Source organism: Fusarium oxysporum, chromosome 1, assembly GCF_000149955.1.
Source record: "Fusarium oxysporum f. sp. lycopersici 4287 chromosome 1, whole genome shotgun sequence".
Lineage (NCBI taxonomy): Eukaryota > Fungi > Ascomycota > Sordariomycetes > Hypocreales > Nectriaceae > Fusarium > Fusarium oxysporum.
In genome coordinates, this window is record NC_030986.1 from 206,559 (window position 1) to 221,699 (window position 15,141).

At 46.4% G+C, this 15,141-nt stretch overlaps 5 protein-coding genes across 6 annotated transcripts; 3 read left to right on the plus strand and 2 right to left on the minus strand.

Moving 5' to 3' along the window:
* Window positions 1-339: 339 nt before the first annotated feature.
* Window positions 340-3,170, minus strand: FOXG_10881 (uncharacterized protein; the record flags this gene model as incomplete). Its single annotated transcript, XM_018390354.1, has 3 exons — window positions 340-1,202; window positions 1,312-2,728; window positions 2,795-3,170. The coding sequence occupies 3 exons, from the start codon at window positions 3,168-3,170 to the stop codon at window positions 662-664; spliced, it is 2,334 nt and encodes a 777-aa protein (XP_018248798.1). The 3' UTR covers window positions 340-661.
* A 1,981-nt stretch (window positions 3,171-5,151) lies between these two features.
* On the plus strand, window positions 5,152-5,910 carry FOXG_10882 (uncharacterized protein; the record flags this gene model as incomplete). The annotated part of the gene is made up of 4 exons (XM_018390355.1): window positions 5,152-5,166; window positions 5,229-5,690; window positions 5,755-5,837; window positions 5,898-5,910. The coding sequence occupies 4 exons, from the start codon at window positions 5,152-5,154 to the stop codon at window positions 5,908-5,910; spliced, it is 573 nt and encodes a 190-aa protein (XP_018248799.1).
* A 1,840-nt stretch (window positions 5,911-7,750) lies between these two features.
* On the plus strand, window positions 7,751-9,595 carry FOXG_10883 (uncharacterized protein). Its single transcript, XM_018390356.1, has 9 exons — window positions 7,751-8,031; window positions 8,079-8,221; window positions 8,269-8,310; window positions 8,366-8,432; window positions 8,485-8,512; window positions 8,562-8,574; window positions 8,628-8,717; window positions 8,768-9,110; window positions 9,164-9,595. Exons 1-9 carry the CDS (start codon window positions 7,852-7,854, stop codon window positions 9,395-9,397), a joined length of 1,140 nt encoding a protein of 379 aa, XP_018248800.1. The 5' UTR covers window positions 7,751-7,851; the 3' UTR covers window positions 9,398-9,595.
* A 778-nt stretch (window positions 9,596-10,373) lies between these two features.
* Window positions 10,374-13,738, plus strand: FOXG_10884 (acetyl-coenzyme A synthetase). 2 transcript variants are annotated; one of them, XM_018390357.1, is made up of 6 exons: window positions 10,374-11,356; window positions 11,410-11,433; window positions 11,485-11,511; window positions 11,563-12,722; window positions 12,772-13,032; window positions 13,085-13,738. In XM_018390357.1, exons 1-6 carry the CDS (start codon window positions 11,302-11,304, stop codon window positions 13,547-13,549), a joined length of 1,992 nt encoding a protein of 663 aa, XP_018248801.1. In that variant the 5' UTR covers window positions 10,374-11,301; the 3' UTR covers window positions 13,550-13,738. The 2 variants fall into 2 exon arrangements, with proteins under 2 accessions (XP_018248801.1, XP_018248802.1); XM_018390358.1 differs by having other exon boundaries at window positions 11,410-11,511.
* A 4-nt stretch (window positions 13,739-13,742) lies between these two features.
* On the minus strand, window positions 13,743-15,071 carry FOXG_10885 (uncharacterized protein). Its single transcript, XM_018390359.1, has 3 exons — window positions 14,734-15,071; window positions 14,429-14,681; window positions 13,743-14,365 (listed from the first exon to the last, which is right to left on the minus strand). The coding sequence occupies exons 1-3, from the start codon at window positions 14,941-14,943 to the stop codon at window positions 13,791-13,793; spliced, it is 1,038 nt and encodes a 345-aa protein (XP_018248803.1). The 5' UTR covers window positions 14,944-15,071; the 3' UTR covers window positions 13,743-13,790.
* Between the last annotated feature and the right edge of the window lie 70 nt (window positions 15,072-15,141).

A 15,141-nucleotide genomic window follows, 5' to 3' on the forward strand; every position in this document is an offset into this window, starting at 1 on the left:
ACGGGAGAGCAATGATAAGACAGATAAAGTAAGCAGATGTTGACGATAACGAGTGTTCATTCGCACAGAGGAGATACGGCATTCGGAATTCGCGGGGGAGAAATAGATTGCAGAGTGTAGACGTCGTCATCACCGCAGTCAGATCACGTATCTCACAACTGCCGTGTCACAGGATTTGCCGATGCTGGGATTACAGAAGGTTTTATTGCGTTGCACTGAGGCTCCCTTTCATGCGCTGCGTCTGGAGTCTTTGGTTAGACGCATTGCGTATTTATCAGCCGCAGTTCATTATCTGTGACCAGAACTAAGTCTATTCTTCTTATCCTCTCTTTTCTCATCAGATCATGTCATTGGACCCCAGCCGTTATGCCATAAGTCCTCAATTGATGTCGGAAAATTTCGCGAGGCCCAACCTACTCTTGGACTCAATCCAACCGGTATCTATCCGGACCTTTTGGAGAGAAGGTATATCGGATGTACGGATGGGAACCTGAGTATGTCCGTTTCGAAGACACTACTCACAAACAAGGCATTATTGGATCAGACAGCTGGTCAGTGTACACACTCGCTACAGAGATTCCGACCCTCCTATACCCGTCTTAAATTCTCACCTTCGGATACACGCCAAAAATACAAAGCCCGCTACTTAGATCATTATAATCTAGTTATCAGTTATAATGTATCGTTCTAGCAAAGCTTTAACAACAGAAGCCGACGTTGCTGCAGCAAAGTCTTGCCATTCCTTATTCTTGTGAGAGTCTGCATAATCGCAGACACCTTTCACCACAATACATGGCAAGTCTTCCCACAAACCAGCGCTCTCCATCTCAAAAGCCGCAATGCCAAGCCGCTCAGCAAGTCCATCTCGATCCTTACTCGACTTGAGCACTGTGTCTCCAGAACCAAACCGCCCCAGAAAGATCAAAGGCTTTTGTGCCTCGCAAATATCACCTTGCTCTTCCAAGAGCATTTTCTCCTGCAGTCGACATCTTGCTACAAGGAATTTCTCGTCGCATCCCGCCTCATCGCAGGAGACACCACGACAGCGCTCGCATGTTAGGCTTGGGCTGCTGAAGCATGTGCATAGTACCAAAGTGTCGATCTGATGCTGGTAGGTTGATTCGTAGAGCCGATCACTAGCTGAACCAGGGTACTGATATCTTGGGTTGCTCTGCTGGATTCGTTCCAAAATCTCTGCTGATCTTGCCGTAACGTCGTCAAGAAAAACATCAGTTCAAGTGAATAAGAAAATTGTTTATCAGTTTCCTCGCAGTATGGATCGGCTGTTTGGTCACGAAGCTGTCTTGGTACCTTCTTCCAAAGTCGTACTGTACCATGTGTGAACTGACTATAACGTCACCAAGAAGGACTTCTCTTTTCCCACCGTGAGGCGATTGTACTTCTGGGATACCGCCGCAGATACCAGCTAGGAAGACCACTTCTAACTCTGGATAGGAACATTGTAAGCGGGCAGCTGCAGTTCCTGCGCTTACTTTGCCCATACTATACAGAAGGAGAACGACAACATCAAGGTCGCCTATGCGCCCATTGACGTAATGATTCGTGTCGCCTTTGAGCTTACCGTAGTGGTGATACTGCTCTTGCCAGATGGAGTCAAAGAGTGATCGGATAGCGTCAAATTCTAGTGGTAGAGCGCATATAATGGCGGCCTTAAAGCCGCACCGATCCTTTGGAGGCTGAGCATCTCCCTTAGAAGATCCGGCCTTGGTATCAGAGTGCGGCCTTGACTCAACAGGAACGTCCTTGCCTAAGCCATCTTGCCGTCGTGGCAGCTCACGATATGCATCTGATGGCTCTCCGGGAATGTCAGAGACATGCACAAAGTCGTCATTATTTTCTATTGTGCGGATTCGTTTGTTCATAGGCTCCATTATTGATTCGATTTCTGGGTTCATAGAGTGCTGGCGTTTTAAACCAAGATTTGGTAAGCAGTTTTCCAAAGCAGACTCGAGATGCTGGACGATGTGGTGGTAGAGCTTGTCTCGAATAAGCATATCTGCTTGAGGACCTTCAGCTTTGACATGTTGAAGTTGGCTATGAACGTTCAGACACCCTCTGATGGCTTCCGTATAGGAGTCTTCTAGCCTTGCGCCTCCTTCTTGCAAGACGTCCAAGCTTGATAAGAGCTGCAACCATGCTCGATCATTTTCTTTACCATAGTGAGGACGTATATCTAGCGGGATGGCCTCTCCATCATCTAGCTCCAGTAAAATCTTTGCCAAGGAAAGCAATACTGGATGCCCAATACGGAAAGCTCGGAATTTCGGAGAGCTAGGGAATTGAGACGAGAATGAACGGTAGAACCTGTCCCTTCCGGTGTAGTTGTCCAATGACCCAAAAAAGCATATATCTTTAGAATCCAAGCTAGCATCGAAGAAATCCAACACGCAGTATCCTAGTTCGGCAGCAAGCGCTCTCTTGGCTTTGAGTGTATAGTGAATTTTAGCATGTTGATTACCCTGTTGCTGTGCAATAAGATCTCGAACCGTTTGACGCTTGAACATGCCACTGGTAATCCTTTCGGCGAGAGATTGGCTTGCCAAGTTCTTGAGAATCGGATGGCTATTGGAGTCATGAGACAATATTGGGATCCAGGCACTTAGAAGCTGTCCTTTCCACGGCAATAGTTGTAGCTTATAGTTCTGTCCAGAGATACTTGTCATTTCAGAACATAGGTCGAAAATCTCTTTCTGACAATCCTGTTGCCCTAGAAATTAAAGTCAGTATTATATAAGCATGTAAAGAAAGAGATGAACATACTCGCCAGATGTACATTGGATGCCTTTCCATGGCTCCGCGCTATCTGAGCACGCCGGCAAGAATAGCTGCAATTCAGGAGACCTGATTTGTGCAGACATAAATGCCGCAAGCTCTAGGAGAAGCTTGTGGTTTGCTTTGCAACTAAAACGCTCAAAGACCAACTGAAACGTTTCAGAAGCCAATTCCCTTAGCTTTAAATCCTTCCAGATATCACTCTTTACCCGCCGAGGGACATTAGGTTCTGTTTCGTGAGCCTTTGAAAGGGCTTTCGTGACCAAACTGTTGCATTCTCTCGTGACAGTAAGGCATTTTGTCTTTATGTCATCCGTAAACACGAATAGGTTCAGATCGGGACCGCTTGCTAGGTTGAAGAGGCCTATATCAAACATTTCGAGAAAGCTCACAAGTCCAGATAAGTAAGGATATCTTCTGTTTGTACCCGAAACTGTTGTGATGACAGGATTCACCCCTTCATCTAAGAAACTACATAACTGGTCGAGATTGTGCCTGAAGAGCTCAAAGCTTTCCTTTTCGAAGTGAATTTTCTCATTTCTTATAAGGAAAGCCTCTCGTAAATTTCTCTCCAGAGCCTCATTTTGTCTGTTCGTTGTGGAATCCTGCCAATTGCGCGCTCAGGGTTGATAGCGTGCGAGATGGGGTGCTAATAAATTGGCTACTTCATGCAGAAAGCGCCACTCAGGACTTTCACTTGAATAAGGCATGCTTAAATTCAGAGAAATGAGAACTCGTATCACGAGCTTAAGAGTAAGATGCTGATAGCCTAGCCATTTAAAGGGTTGAGAGTCAGCAAATGCTGAGCTATCAAAATCAGGCTGTCAATCATCCTCAGCAATGCGGCTCGATTTAATGCATAAGTTTCCCCGCTCACGGATTTAAGTAATTCCGCGCATTGCAAATGGTCAAAGGATCAACAATCCAAGTCTTTTGGATGTTTAGAAGGCCATACGTTCTTAACTCCCAGAACTCCATGATGTCAGGGGATCATAACCGAGAAAGTCACGATGCGATTCGTATCCTGGCTATGGAATGTGAAACTCTACTCCAGAGTCTTGTTGATAGTAGCGCTCAAATAAAAGAAAAAGGTTGGCCTTTCGTCTTTCGGCTCCCTGTGTTGCGCCTTTGGGATTCTGTCCTGAGGGAAATGTATACAGCCCATGAGGCTTCCTCGAACCTCGCTCTTAAGTAATGCAACCGATATCCAAGACCTTGTCCTGCGCGGCCTAGACTCTCTTGGAAGATCTTTAACGTCAAGTTTGTCCATCATCTTCGGACTAAGGAAGCTATCAGCTCTAACCACCTTTCAACAGTATCTCAGAACATACACTCATTTGCATCTATAGATACCGGCGTGGGCCAAGCCTCTCTATACAGCAATTAAGACGGCTTGTTAGAGGTGGAAGATGCCCTTGAACAATTGTTTCGACTTTCAACTGCCATAAAAAGGTCCTCACGAAAGACTATTGAGCAAAGAGCAAGCGGATTTGCCCAAAAGGTCGAACTAAAGCCTGTTAACAGTTTATTCATACGAACTATCGAATGTTTATATCCACAAATCGATCAATCCCTGCAAGACCTCCTTTCCACGTCCATGTTTGATCGATTCACCAAAATCATGTTCTTAGGCACTCAACAAGCTACCCTAGCAGCGGGGCACGCTGAACAACACTCGCTACCAATAAACTCAGAGGTGCACCAGAGTAAATTTATGGCTAGAACGCATCTTGGAGCATTGGAAAAGCCCATATTAGATCATGGCCCTTCAGTTCAGACACGCGACCGATCACTGGCACCTCTGACATCCCTGCCCCCTAGCAAGTTTTGGCCGCATCTAAACAACCCCGGGCCGTCTAATTTGGATTTAAATAAAACAACATTTATTGCGATGCACCGAAGTAGTTATCCGCCACCTCCTAAATTACAAAGACAAGGTCCTAGACTTTGCGAATGGTGCGGCGAGCCGCTCAAAAGCCGAGATATGCATCTTTCTCGATGGAGGTATGTTCAGTCCTGTATCTCTATATTCTCTGCTTCATGAATAATCCAGGCAGCATGTGGACAATGATTTTAAGCCTTATATATGTTTGGCCGAACATTGTACTATTGCAGTGGGGTACCCCAGCATTCGAGAGTGGTCCAGCCATATGCAGCAGCACAATGAGATTTGGTATCGGACAGTATATTCACCAGCGACATATGTTTGCCCCCTATGTATGTGTAATGCGGCGCCGTTTAACAACCGCAACGAGTTGCTCCAGCACCTGACAAGCGAGCATCAATCAGATACCTTTAATGGTAGTCAGCTGTCGATAATAGCTGGCCAAAGTCAGGGGATTAAAGAAAGACCATACAATGAATGTCTTTCATGTGGGTTTGTGGTTTAGAATGAAAGCCAAACGGAGGATATTCCCTCTAAACGCGAAAGCGAGTCGTGGGGTGAAGGAAGCACCAAGAAACTCAAGACTGAGCGACACCAGTCAATCCCTGCCGCCACTACCTTTAATGACCAGGAGAAGGATGGTACAAAGGAGAAGAAGCATGATTATATGACCCACCATATCGCTGCTCATCTACAGACCCTCATGTTCCTGACTTTGCGTGTCATTTCGATGCAACAGGGCGTGGGCTCAGAAGAGGAAGATGCAGCTGAAAGCAACGCTGGTACAAATGATATTCAAGATTATCAAGGCCCACACCGTTTGGGCGATCCACCGTCTTTTGAAGATGAAAATTATCAGTCGGAACTACCCTGGCTTCCGGCTGCAGAGCCTTACTCTTTCGACTTTGATCCACTACAGCATAAAGTTTTCAGATATCCAATTTTTGGCCGTGAGGATATAATCGACACTTCTATACAAATCCCGGATTCTTTCACTGTCCAGGAAACAATTGTCCATCTCGAGGCCCTTTTAGCAACCACTGAACAGAATCGAGGCTTTTATAATTCCTTAATAGGGGTTTTGGAATCAGTTCGCCATCGAAACCCGCCTAGATCTTCTTATTACAGCGGCAGCCGCTCAGTTTCCCAATGGCAATGCGTGAGTTACTAACAATACCACATTTATATCGAGTACTAACAGTCATAAGTGCAATTGCAGCAGTGGCTGGTAAAGCGTTGCTGTTAATGTAGCTTGCTCTGTTTGTCAGGTCCCTCGTTGTGGCGGTTGTGTGTATGCTTAATATCCAAAATCATAGACAGCAGATAGCTAATAGAGCTTATTAACTGACTTACAGAAACCCTTATTTTGATATATTTATAATACAAGAAACGCTCTGCTTACATGCTTGTTATTTACTTGACCTCCTATAATTACTTATCTATAGTTGGAAAATAGGACCTTATTAGCATGCTATGCTAATACATCCTTGAGCAGAGTCTCTATTACCAGTCGGACTACGGTGATATAATACAGCTTTACAAGTACAAGTCGAGGCATGGAAAAGAGAATTAAAAGACTCGAGCAGATGGAATGCCAGTCTCATATCCTGCAGCAAGGTCAACGCTATGGGCAGCGCAATCCATTTGGCACGCGGCTTGCCGAAACATAACCACCAATCGTCTATAATGTAGTTCAAGCTATAATCCTCCAGCCTAGACGACCCTGGAATGGCTCAATAACGAGAGTTTAAATATCTAAGAAATAAAATAAGTGAGTAAAAGACACAGATCTCGATCTCTTTACAAGGGAACTTAATATAATCTTAATGATGTTTTTTTATATTATATATAACTTTATTAATAATTATATGTAAAGAATTAAGCTTTTATATCAAAGTTTATTTTTCTTATTTTTAAATTTAAATTAAAATAAATACCTTTATTTATTTTTTTTATTTATATTATCATATATTTTATATCTTATATATGAACTTACTAAGAGGTTTTTAGTTTTTTATATTAAGTAATAAAAACTTGAAATAACTTTATGTATTATAAATAATTATAAATATAGTAATTAAAAGAATTAATAAAATAAAAACTAATTATAGTATTTAAATTAAGAGACTTATATTTATCAAGGCTATATATATATTAATTTTTAATACCTTTAAGTTAATTAGGGTTTTCTTAATATGTTAGCTTAATACATTTTATTAAAATATTATAATTAACTAATATAAAGTCTTCCCTGCAGGTATATAAGTTCGAGTTGTCTAGCAGATTTACGGCGTCTTCGATCTCGATAAAACTCTCCGATTCCAGAAACGAGGGCGCGGCAACCCGCCCTTGTGCCCACTCCATCAGCCCATCTGCCCTCTATTACGGACAGTGTAGCTTGTGGAGCTTGGGATGTGTCATGAAAAGGCATCTGTTTGCAGGTGGAATGATAAAAAAGGGCATAGCCAAGGGCATCTTCATAATATCCCAGTCTGGCGCCTCACTTCCGTACAGGTTTTTGCCGCCGCATTGTTGGCATGACTCCAACCCCGTCCTTCACAGATAGCTGTCGCGAGCCCCAAGGTCGGAATCTCATGCGGGGGCTCCGCATAGATGGTATCGGGGTTGGTAGGCAGGAACACGACTGGCCGCCCACAGCGAGTTGCAGGCATCTGCGTTAAAGCCTTGGAGATCGGATGCCTGTGCTTTTGGGGGATTCTGTAAAAAGTTCAGGTAGTGAAAATGTTCTAGCACCATAGAACTTGCTAGGTTGCCAGGGTATATATATCTAGCAGCCTTGGGTTTAAAAGCCTTGGACTTCAAATATGATGCATGGCGATGTTGAATTTCTGCGTGCATTCGTTGGCATGAACTAGTGGAGTAACGTGGCATTCAATAAAGAGATAGCATAGCAATGATTTCATAAGCTATTTGACTCCGTAATCTCATTTAATCCGTCATAACAAAATGATAATCTGTACTCCGTAAAGACATGTCGTAATGCAAATTGGCGGTATTTGTCTCATGGCGGGGTGGAGATGACAGGGTTCTTATCGTCAGACCAAGCAGGACGTTGTAACCCTGCTGAGTTGTCAGTTCCGCCTCTTTGGTCGTCTCTTCATTTGCGTTCAAACTTCTGAATCGCCTCCGAATTATCAAGACATACACACAAAATGTCAGAGACTTCAAAGGAATCAACCTCGCCGAAGGCAGCCACTGTTTCGTCACCGCCAGCCGAGGCTACCCCTGCACCTGCGGAGGAGACTTCTACTGAGCAAACCACTGCACAGAACCCCGCCGAACCTGCTCAAGATTTCCATAATCCTGATCATTGGGCCACCTTGAACGAGGGCGTATGTAATATCAAGTTCCCTTGGACACGACTATTGACATTTTGTAGGATGCGCCAGGAGACGACGATGCTGATTCAGCGGTCGGAGATGATGCTGCCAGCTCAACTGAGTCGATTTCTTCGAGCATCCTTCATTACCGCACCATTCACGGGAGGACGTATCACTCTGAGCGGGGAAATGCCGAGTATTGGTATACAAGCCCTCTCCAAGGTGAGTTTCATAGCTAACATAGACCAGGACACCGAATGATGAGCACCATAACGAATCTATGGATATTAAGTGAGCCGGACTTTGCCACATGCAATTTGTGAGACTATAAGCTGACTGGAGATAGTCACCACCTCCTGTCTCTCTCGCTAGACGGGAAACTCCATCTAGCCCCTCTGAAGGATGATATTCAGGTTCGTGCGCTACCCTTGGATATTTACAACAAATTTCTCACAGTGCTTCTAGAAAGTCCTAGATGTTGGAACGGGAACTGGTATGTTATTGAGGCCCTTTCCAAGTGCATAAGCTAAGTAAGGCAACAGGTATTTGGGCCATGTGAGGTGTCTTGACAAACATGAGACTTTTGTTCCCTGCTGACTTTAGCACAGTGATTTCGCGGATGAGTACCCCAATGCAGAAGTTGTTGGAACGGATATCTCGCCCATCCAACCTGACTGGGTTCCACCCAATCTGAAGTTGTAAGAAGCCTGTGAGAGCTTATACTACAAACATGTCCTGACGACAGCAGTGAAATCGAAGACTGTACTCAAGAGTGGACTTTCAATCCCAACTCGTTTGATTACGTGCATATGCGCTATCTTTATGGAAGTATCAGCGACTGGTCTGCCCTGTTCAAAGAGGCATTTCGCGTTTGCAAGCCTGGCGGCTGGGTTGAGAGCTATGAAGCCTCTCCTAGAATGGAAAGCGACGATGGCACTGTGAACGAAACCTGTGCTATCAACGAATGGGGAAAGTTCTTCATTGAAGGCGGGAAAAAGCTAAACCGCACTTTTGAGATCATCGATAAGGATCTGCAGCAGAAGGGGATGGAGGAAGCAGGCTTTGTTGACGTGAAAGTCTGGGACTTCAAGGTACGCTTGTATCACCCTTTTCCTGTATGAATGACTGACTTGGATCAATTCAGGCACCTATTGGAGGTTGGCCCCAGGACCCTCGACTCAAGCAAATTGGACAGTTTGCTCAGGCTGCGCTTGAACAGGACTACGAGGGCTATGTTCTTTACATGGCTAATATGGTTCTTGGGTGGACTAAGGAAGAAGTTTCTGTGTACTGCGCTCAATTGCGACGCGAGATCCGTTCTGGAAAGTTTCATCCTTTCTATCGCCAGCGGGTTGTTTATGCAAGGAAGCCTGAATAGATACCATATCGCAGTATGGGAAAATTTTTGATGTCAGAAGGACGCATGGAATCAATTGGGAACTTGAAAATTGCATTGAGGACTGCACTCGACAGTGCATAGAAACATCGCGACATCAAATCACATCATGATGCAACGACTTTCACATGCGCAAGCTGCAATCCAACTCACAAGCTTTCTTAAACTCCATCAACCTCGGGATCTGTGACAGTCTTGGCTTGCGTGTTCTTATAATTGAAGCAACCGATATTCGTGGCCAGATTAAGTCGCGAGCTTGATCATATGACTTGGCGTTGTCAACTGCTTCGGCCAACCCTATAGGGCTTGGTTTCTTTTAATTAGTGACAGTGGACAACTCTCCCCTGTAAAAATTCTTTCTTGGCACGCACTGTTAGTGCCGTGTTAGGAGCGGGATTTTCTGCAGGCCACGCGACCACACAAAACTGCGGGGATGCTATCGGCTCCCTAACAGCAGTTTTCAGAGAAGGAATTTTGGAGAGTTCGCCTTCTCTGACAACACCTTTGTCGGATCTAATGGCGGCACCTCAGAACCAGAACGCCTTAGATATCGGAGGACGATGCCCATGGCATCGGTAGCGACATCCTCCCGATCAACGACGCCGATTGCGATGGGTTTTTCTCCTTTGAAGGCAAGCCGCACCGTCGGCCTCTGATTCCTTCCCGAGGTTTTTCCCTGCCGCCGCGACAGTCGACTACGAGCTACAACTTGGTTACTGGAGATTGTGGACTGCGTCGGCAGATGTAGTGATGCGCGAGAGAATTCTGGTCGGTGGAAAAAGTTCGACAATAGATTGCCCCCGAACCCGCTGACGGGTGACGGGCTTGAGAAATACAGCACCTTTTGTGCCATTGGTATGCTGGATGGTGAAGGAAGCGGGGTTTCCCTGTACCTAGCTAGCTCAGCACGTCTTTTGCTCCAGTAGGAGATCTGGCTTCGTTACAGCCACCCAGACGAAAAATATACAAACAAACAAACAAATTAGTGACAGTGGACCTCCATTTTTTTGTCGTGTTGGGGAACCTCAACAAAACAAAAAAGCACGAGCCTCTGAATCAGGAGGGGAATGAGATACCCTAGACAAGGCTGTCACATGAGTTATTCAGGCTCAATACGGTACACAGCCATCACAAGCTTTGCATCGTCTTGGCAGGGTCCAAATACGTGCTCCTCACTCGCTCCACGTGGTGATGTTGCCTCGTAAGGTAGTAAGGCGAACAACTGCCAGACCAGACTGGCGGTGCATGACATGACAAGGAATCACTCGTCTTGGGGATTACGACGGCAAAGAAAGACCACTATTTCCGAATGCGGTAATAAGTGGAATGATCGCCAAGATTACGCCGCAGGCACAGGCCCGATACCGCGGTCTCCCTTGTTGCGCTGACACTAGTTATAGAAGGCGGTGACAGAATCTTACGGCAGAATTGGTCTAATTTTATTCCCTTATTCAGCGTCGAGTGCCGAAGAACGGTGGTCAAGTGATTCGCGAGCAGGTGATGGAGCAGGCTTAAGCTTAAGTTTATCATCAGATATAGTAATCGCGAGATTCCATACTTGGCCGAGTCTTTGAGACCTCAGAAAACAGGCTGAGTCAGTTCAAATGAACCGCGGCTTGGATCGGCGAAATTGACCTCTGATTGGAAGTGAAGCCACTGAATCACAAGGCAAGGATTTCCACTACCGCCCACTGCGTCATATCACCATAATCAACAGCGACAAGGGTTGAGCGTGGATCCTGCTGACCTAATATCCTCTGCTCACCCCTTTTCCCCTTTCAGTCACCTCGACTTTTTCACGATATCGATAAAATTCCAAGCTTCGCACTACGCTCCCAGCTACTTTTCACTTCATTGCATAAAAAAGTACAACATACGATTACATCATGCGTCAACCCATAGCGACACAACCAGTCACCAATGGTGACGGAGAGGAATGGTGTACGTATCCAAAAATTCTGCTGCTGGTTGAGATTGTACTAAGATTGAGTTAGATCTTCCCGACAAGATGCTCGCACGTGCGTGAACCCATGCTGTAAAATAGCTGCGTACTAACAACAGACCTTCAGGACATCCCAGCAAGCCTCACATTGGCAGTGAGTTATGTCCCAATCTGGAAATATTTACCGTACTTACAATGAACCTAGGCTTGGAGGAGTACCAACAGATGCATCAGCTCTCCATCAAGGAGCCCGAAGCTTTCTGGGGAAACCTGGCTCGTGAGCTTCTTACATGGGATCACGACTTTCACACCGTCAAGAGCGGCTCGCTGGTCGAGGGTAATCCTTCTTGGTTCCTTGGCGGAAAGCTGAATGCTTCGTTTAACTGCGTTGACCGCCATGCGCTCAAGGATCCTAACAAGGTTGCTATTATCCACGAGACTGACGATGGAAACGGCGGTCGCTCCATCACATATGGCGAGCTGCTTAAGCAAGTCAGCAAGGTCTCCTGGGCTCTCAAGGACCTTGGCGTTCGAAAGGGCGACACAGTCGCTATCTACATGCCCATGATTCCCGAAGCTCTGGTCGCCATCCTTGCTTGCACCCGTATCGGCGCTGTTCACTCTGTTGTTTTCGCTGGTTTCTCAGCTGGTTCGCTGCGAGATCGCGTCGTCAACGCCAAGAGCAAGGTCGTCATCACTGCTGATGAGAGTCAGCGAGGCGGTCGAACAATCGGAATCAAGAAGATTGTTGATGAGGCGCTCAGCCCACTCGAGGGCGTTCAGACTCTTGTTTTCAAGAGAACCGGTGCCAAGGTCGCGTGGACTGAGGGACGGGATCATTGGTGGCATGAACAGGTTGCCAAGTGGCCAAGCTACATCCCTCCTGAGGCCATGGACGCCGAGGATCCTCTGTTTTTGCTGTATACCTCTGGATCAACAGGCAAGCCAAAGGGTATCTTGCATACCACTGGTGGTTTCCTGGTTGGAGCAGCTGCAACGGGAAAGTATGTGTTTGACATCCACGAGAACGATCGATACTTCTGCGCTGGCGACGTTGGTTGGATCACTGGCCACACCTACGTGGTCTACGCTCCGCTCCTTTTGGGTGTCTCTACAGTTGTCTTTGAGGGAACACCGACATTCCCTGATGCTTCTCGTTTCTGGGATATCATTGCGAACCATCAGATCACGCACTTCTACGTGGCCCCTACTGCTCTTCGCTTGTTGAAGAGAGCTGGATCTGACCCTGTCAACCATGACACCAGCAGTCTGCGTGTTCTCGGTTCAGTTGGTGAGCCTATCGCTCCTGAGATTTGGAAGTGGTACTACGATGTCATTGGAAAGGGTGAATGCCATATCGTTGATGTAAGTTGACCATGAAAAGGTCTTTGACGGACGTAACTGACTGGAATAGACATACTGGCAAACTGAGACTGGCTCTCACGCCGTCACCCCTCTCGCTGGCGTTACACCCACCAAGCCTGGATCCGCTTGCCTGCCATTCTTCGGTATCGACACAGTCTTGATCGATCCTGTTTCTGGCGCTGAGATCCACGGCAACGGGGTCGAAGGCGTTCTTGCTTTCAAGACATCATGGCCTAGCATGGCCCGAACTGTCTATGGTGACCACCAGAGATTCGAGGAGACATATCTCAAGGTGTATCCCGGATACTACGTGAGTTTCTCCTAGAACTAGCTTGAAGGAATATTGACTAATGATTCTGTAGTTCACCGGTGATGGAGCTGCTCGTGACCAAGACGGATTCTACTGGATCCGCGGCCGTGTCGACGACGTAATCAACGTCAGCGGTCACCGCCTCTCAACAGCCGAAATCGAAGCTGCAATGGTCGAGCACGCCGCCGTCGCTGAATCCGCCGTCGTAGGAGTTTCCGACGAAGTAACAGGCCAATCCGTTATCGCCTTTGTCTGCCTCAAGGAAGCTTTCAGAACATCTGAGGAAGAAGTCCACGCCGAGCTTAGACTGCAGGTCCGCAACAGCATCGGCCCTTTTGCTGCTCCTAAGAAGATCTTTATGGTGGTTGATCTGCCCAAGACTCGGTCTGGAAAGATCATGCGTCGTGTTTTGCGAAAGGTGGTTATGGGTGAGCAGGATCAGCTGGGTGATATTACTACGCTTTCGGATCCCTCTGTTGTTGAGAAGATTATTGGTGTTGTGCACAAGAGCGGTTAATGGGGTAGAGATAAAATAAAGGAAAGGATCGCGGTTAGATGTTTCTTGGACGGGTCATGATTAGAGTATTGCTCTCAACCCACTGTCTTTATAACTTGTAATAATCCAAATATAAGATGACGCCATATATTCTGGGCCACGTTTGTCAAAATTTGCACTCTTAATCTCAAGGTTGCGTCTACAGTTTGCTTTTGTCAGGTCTCGGATAAAGATGGAGAAGAACTATTTGGGTTATTGTAGTCTATATAAGACTCTTGCTATCTAGCCATGGACCAGCGACAAAATCCAAACCTTCCCTCAACCAAGGCTCGTCAATGGTAGCTGTAAAGTCAAACCCATGGTCTCCAGGCCTGATAGCCAGATGAATCTGAGTACTTGGGTCAAACCGTTGCAGGTAATCTACCAGCTTCCGCGTACCATCAACAGGCACTGCAGTATCCTCCTCGCCGTGAAGCAGAAATAGTGACGGAAACAAGGATTTCTCATAATTTGAAGTTGAGGCCACCTTCTTGATCCGATCAAGGATGAATAAGTCAGGGTCCTCACCGAGAAGTTCCAGATAGCGCCCATTGTGTACGACTGCCATGGCCGAGTCAAGTCGCACAGGTGGATCTGCCTCAGTGATTGCAGGCTTCACAACGGTGGCGGAAAGAAACTTATTGACATCTTGATTGGGATAGTTTGGTACACCAACGATTGACTTGGCATAGGACTCGCTGAAGTGAGCCGCTTTCATATCGACCATTGGGTAAAGGGCTATAATCGCCTTGGGTCTCACAAAACCTGACAGAACAGACTGTAGAGCCAGATATCCGCCTGCAGCGAGATGACCCAGTCAGTGAATGGTACATGACTTGGCATTAGATGGTTCGAGCTTACCGGCACTTTCGCCAACGACAAGGGTCCTGATAAGGTTCAATTGAAGCTTGTGTTGCCCAATTGCTGCGAGATGACGGGAAGGTCCTCCAGAGTGCACCCAATTCCAGAAGTTCCCCATGTCATGAATAATATCTCGACCCTTCACCTCAGGAAGAAGCCTGTAGTTGGGACTGATGATAACAGCATCTTGCTCCTCTGCAAAGTCAAGAACCCATTTGGAGAACCAAGCAGGAAACAAACTTGAGCCGGTGATCTAATAAAGAAGTCAGCTGAATCTTTACGACGTGAAAATGAGGTTTACATACTAGAAAGCCGCCGTGAATCCTGATGACGACTGGCGGGTTGTGGGTTTTGAGTTGACGCGGAACTAAAACATCGACACCGATCTGAACTCCTGCAGACTCATAGTACGTCCGAGTGATGGTGAAAGGATCGAATATGTCGCTTTTGACACTGTGCAGAACATCGATGAGGGCGTTGAACTGAGCGTCACGCTCTTCAGACTGAGAGGCCATAATGTCACTGGGTCAGACTATGGTACGACCTCCAACTCACGGACAGCCCATCCGCCTTGGCTATGTAGTATGAGCAGAGAGTGAAAGCAGAAAAACACGCTTACGTCGTTCTCCAAGTGCTATTTGAGGTGATAGCCAATTACCAACTGAGGCTAGTAGGCTCAGAAATGGCGGCACTTACCGAAACCCCGCTTAATG

Bases quoted from the DNA above. Each gene is read 5' to 3' on its own strand.
- FOXG_10885 (XM_018390359.1), bottom strand. From the start codon at position 14,943: ATGGCCTCTCAGTCTGAAGAGCGTGACGCTCAGTTCAACGCCCTCATC. The intron at 14,682-14,733 runs GTATGTAAACCT...CTTCTTTATTAG, and splicing joins GGATTCACGGCGGCTTTCTA to ATCACCGGCTCAAGTTTGTT. The intron at 14,366-14,428 runs GTAAGCTCGAAC...ATCTCGCTGCAG, and splicing joins TGTCGTTGGCGAAAGTGCCG to GCGGATATCTGGCTCTACAG.
- FOXG_10884 (XM_018390357.1), top strand. From the start codon at position 11,302: ATGCGTCAACCCATAGCGACACAACCAGTCACCAATGGTGACGGAGAG. The intron at 11,357-11,409 runs GTACGTATCCAA...AGATTGAGTTAG, and splicing joins TGGTGACGGAGAGGAATGGT to ATCTTCCCGACAAGATGCTC. The intron at 11,512-11,562 runs GTGAGTTATGTC...CAATGAACCTAG, and splicing joins CAGCAAGCCTCACATTGGCA to GCTTGGAGGAGTACCAACAG.
- FOXG_10883 (XM_018390356.1), top strand. From the start codon at position 7,852: ATGTCAGAGACTTCAAAGGAATCAACCTCGCCGAAGGCAGCCACTGTT. The intron at 8,718-8,767 runs GTAAGAAGCCTG...TGACGACAGCAG, and splicing joins GTTCCACCCAATCTGAAGTT to TGAAATCGAAGACTGTACTC. The intron at 9,111-9,163 runs GTACGCTTGTAT...GGATCAATTCAG, and splicing joins TGAAAGTCTGGGACTTCAAG to GCACCTATTGGAGGTTGGCC.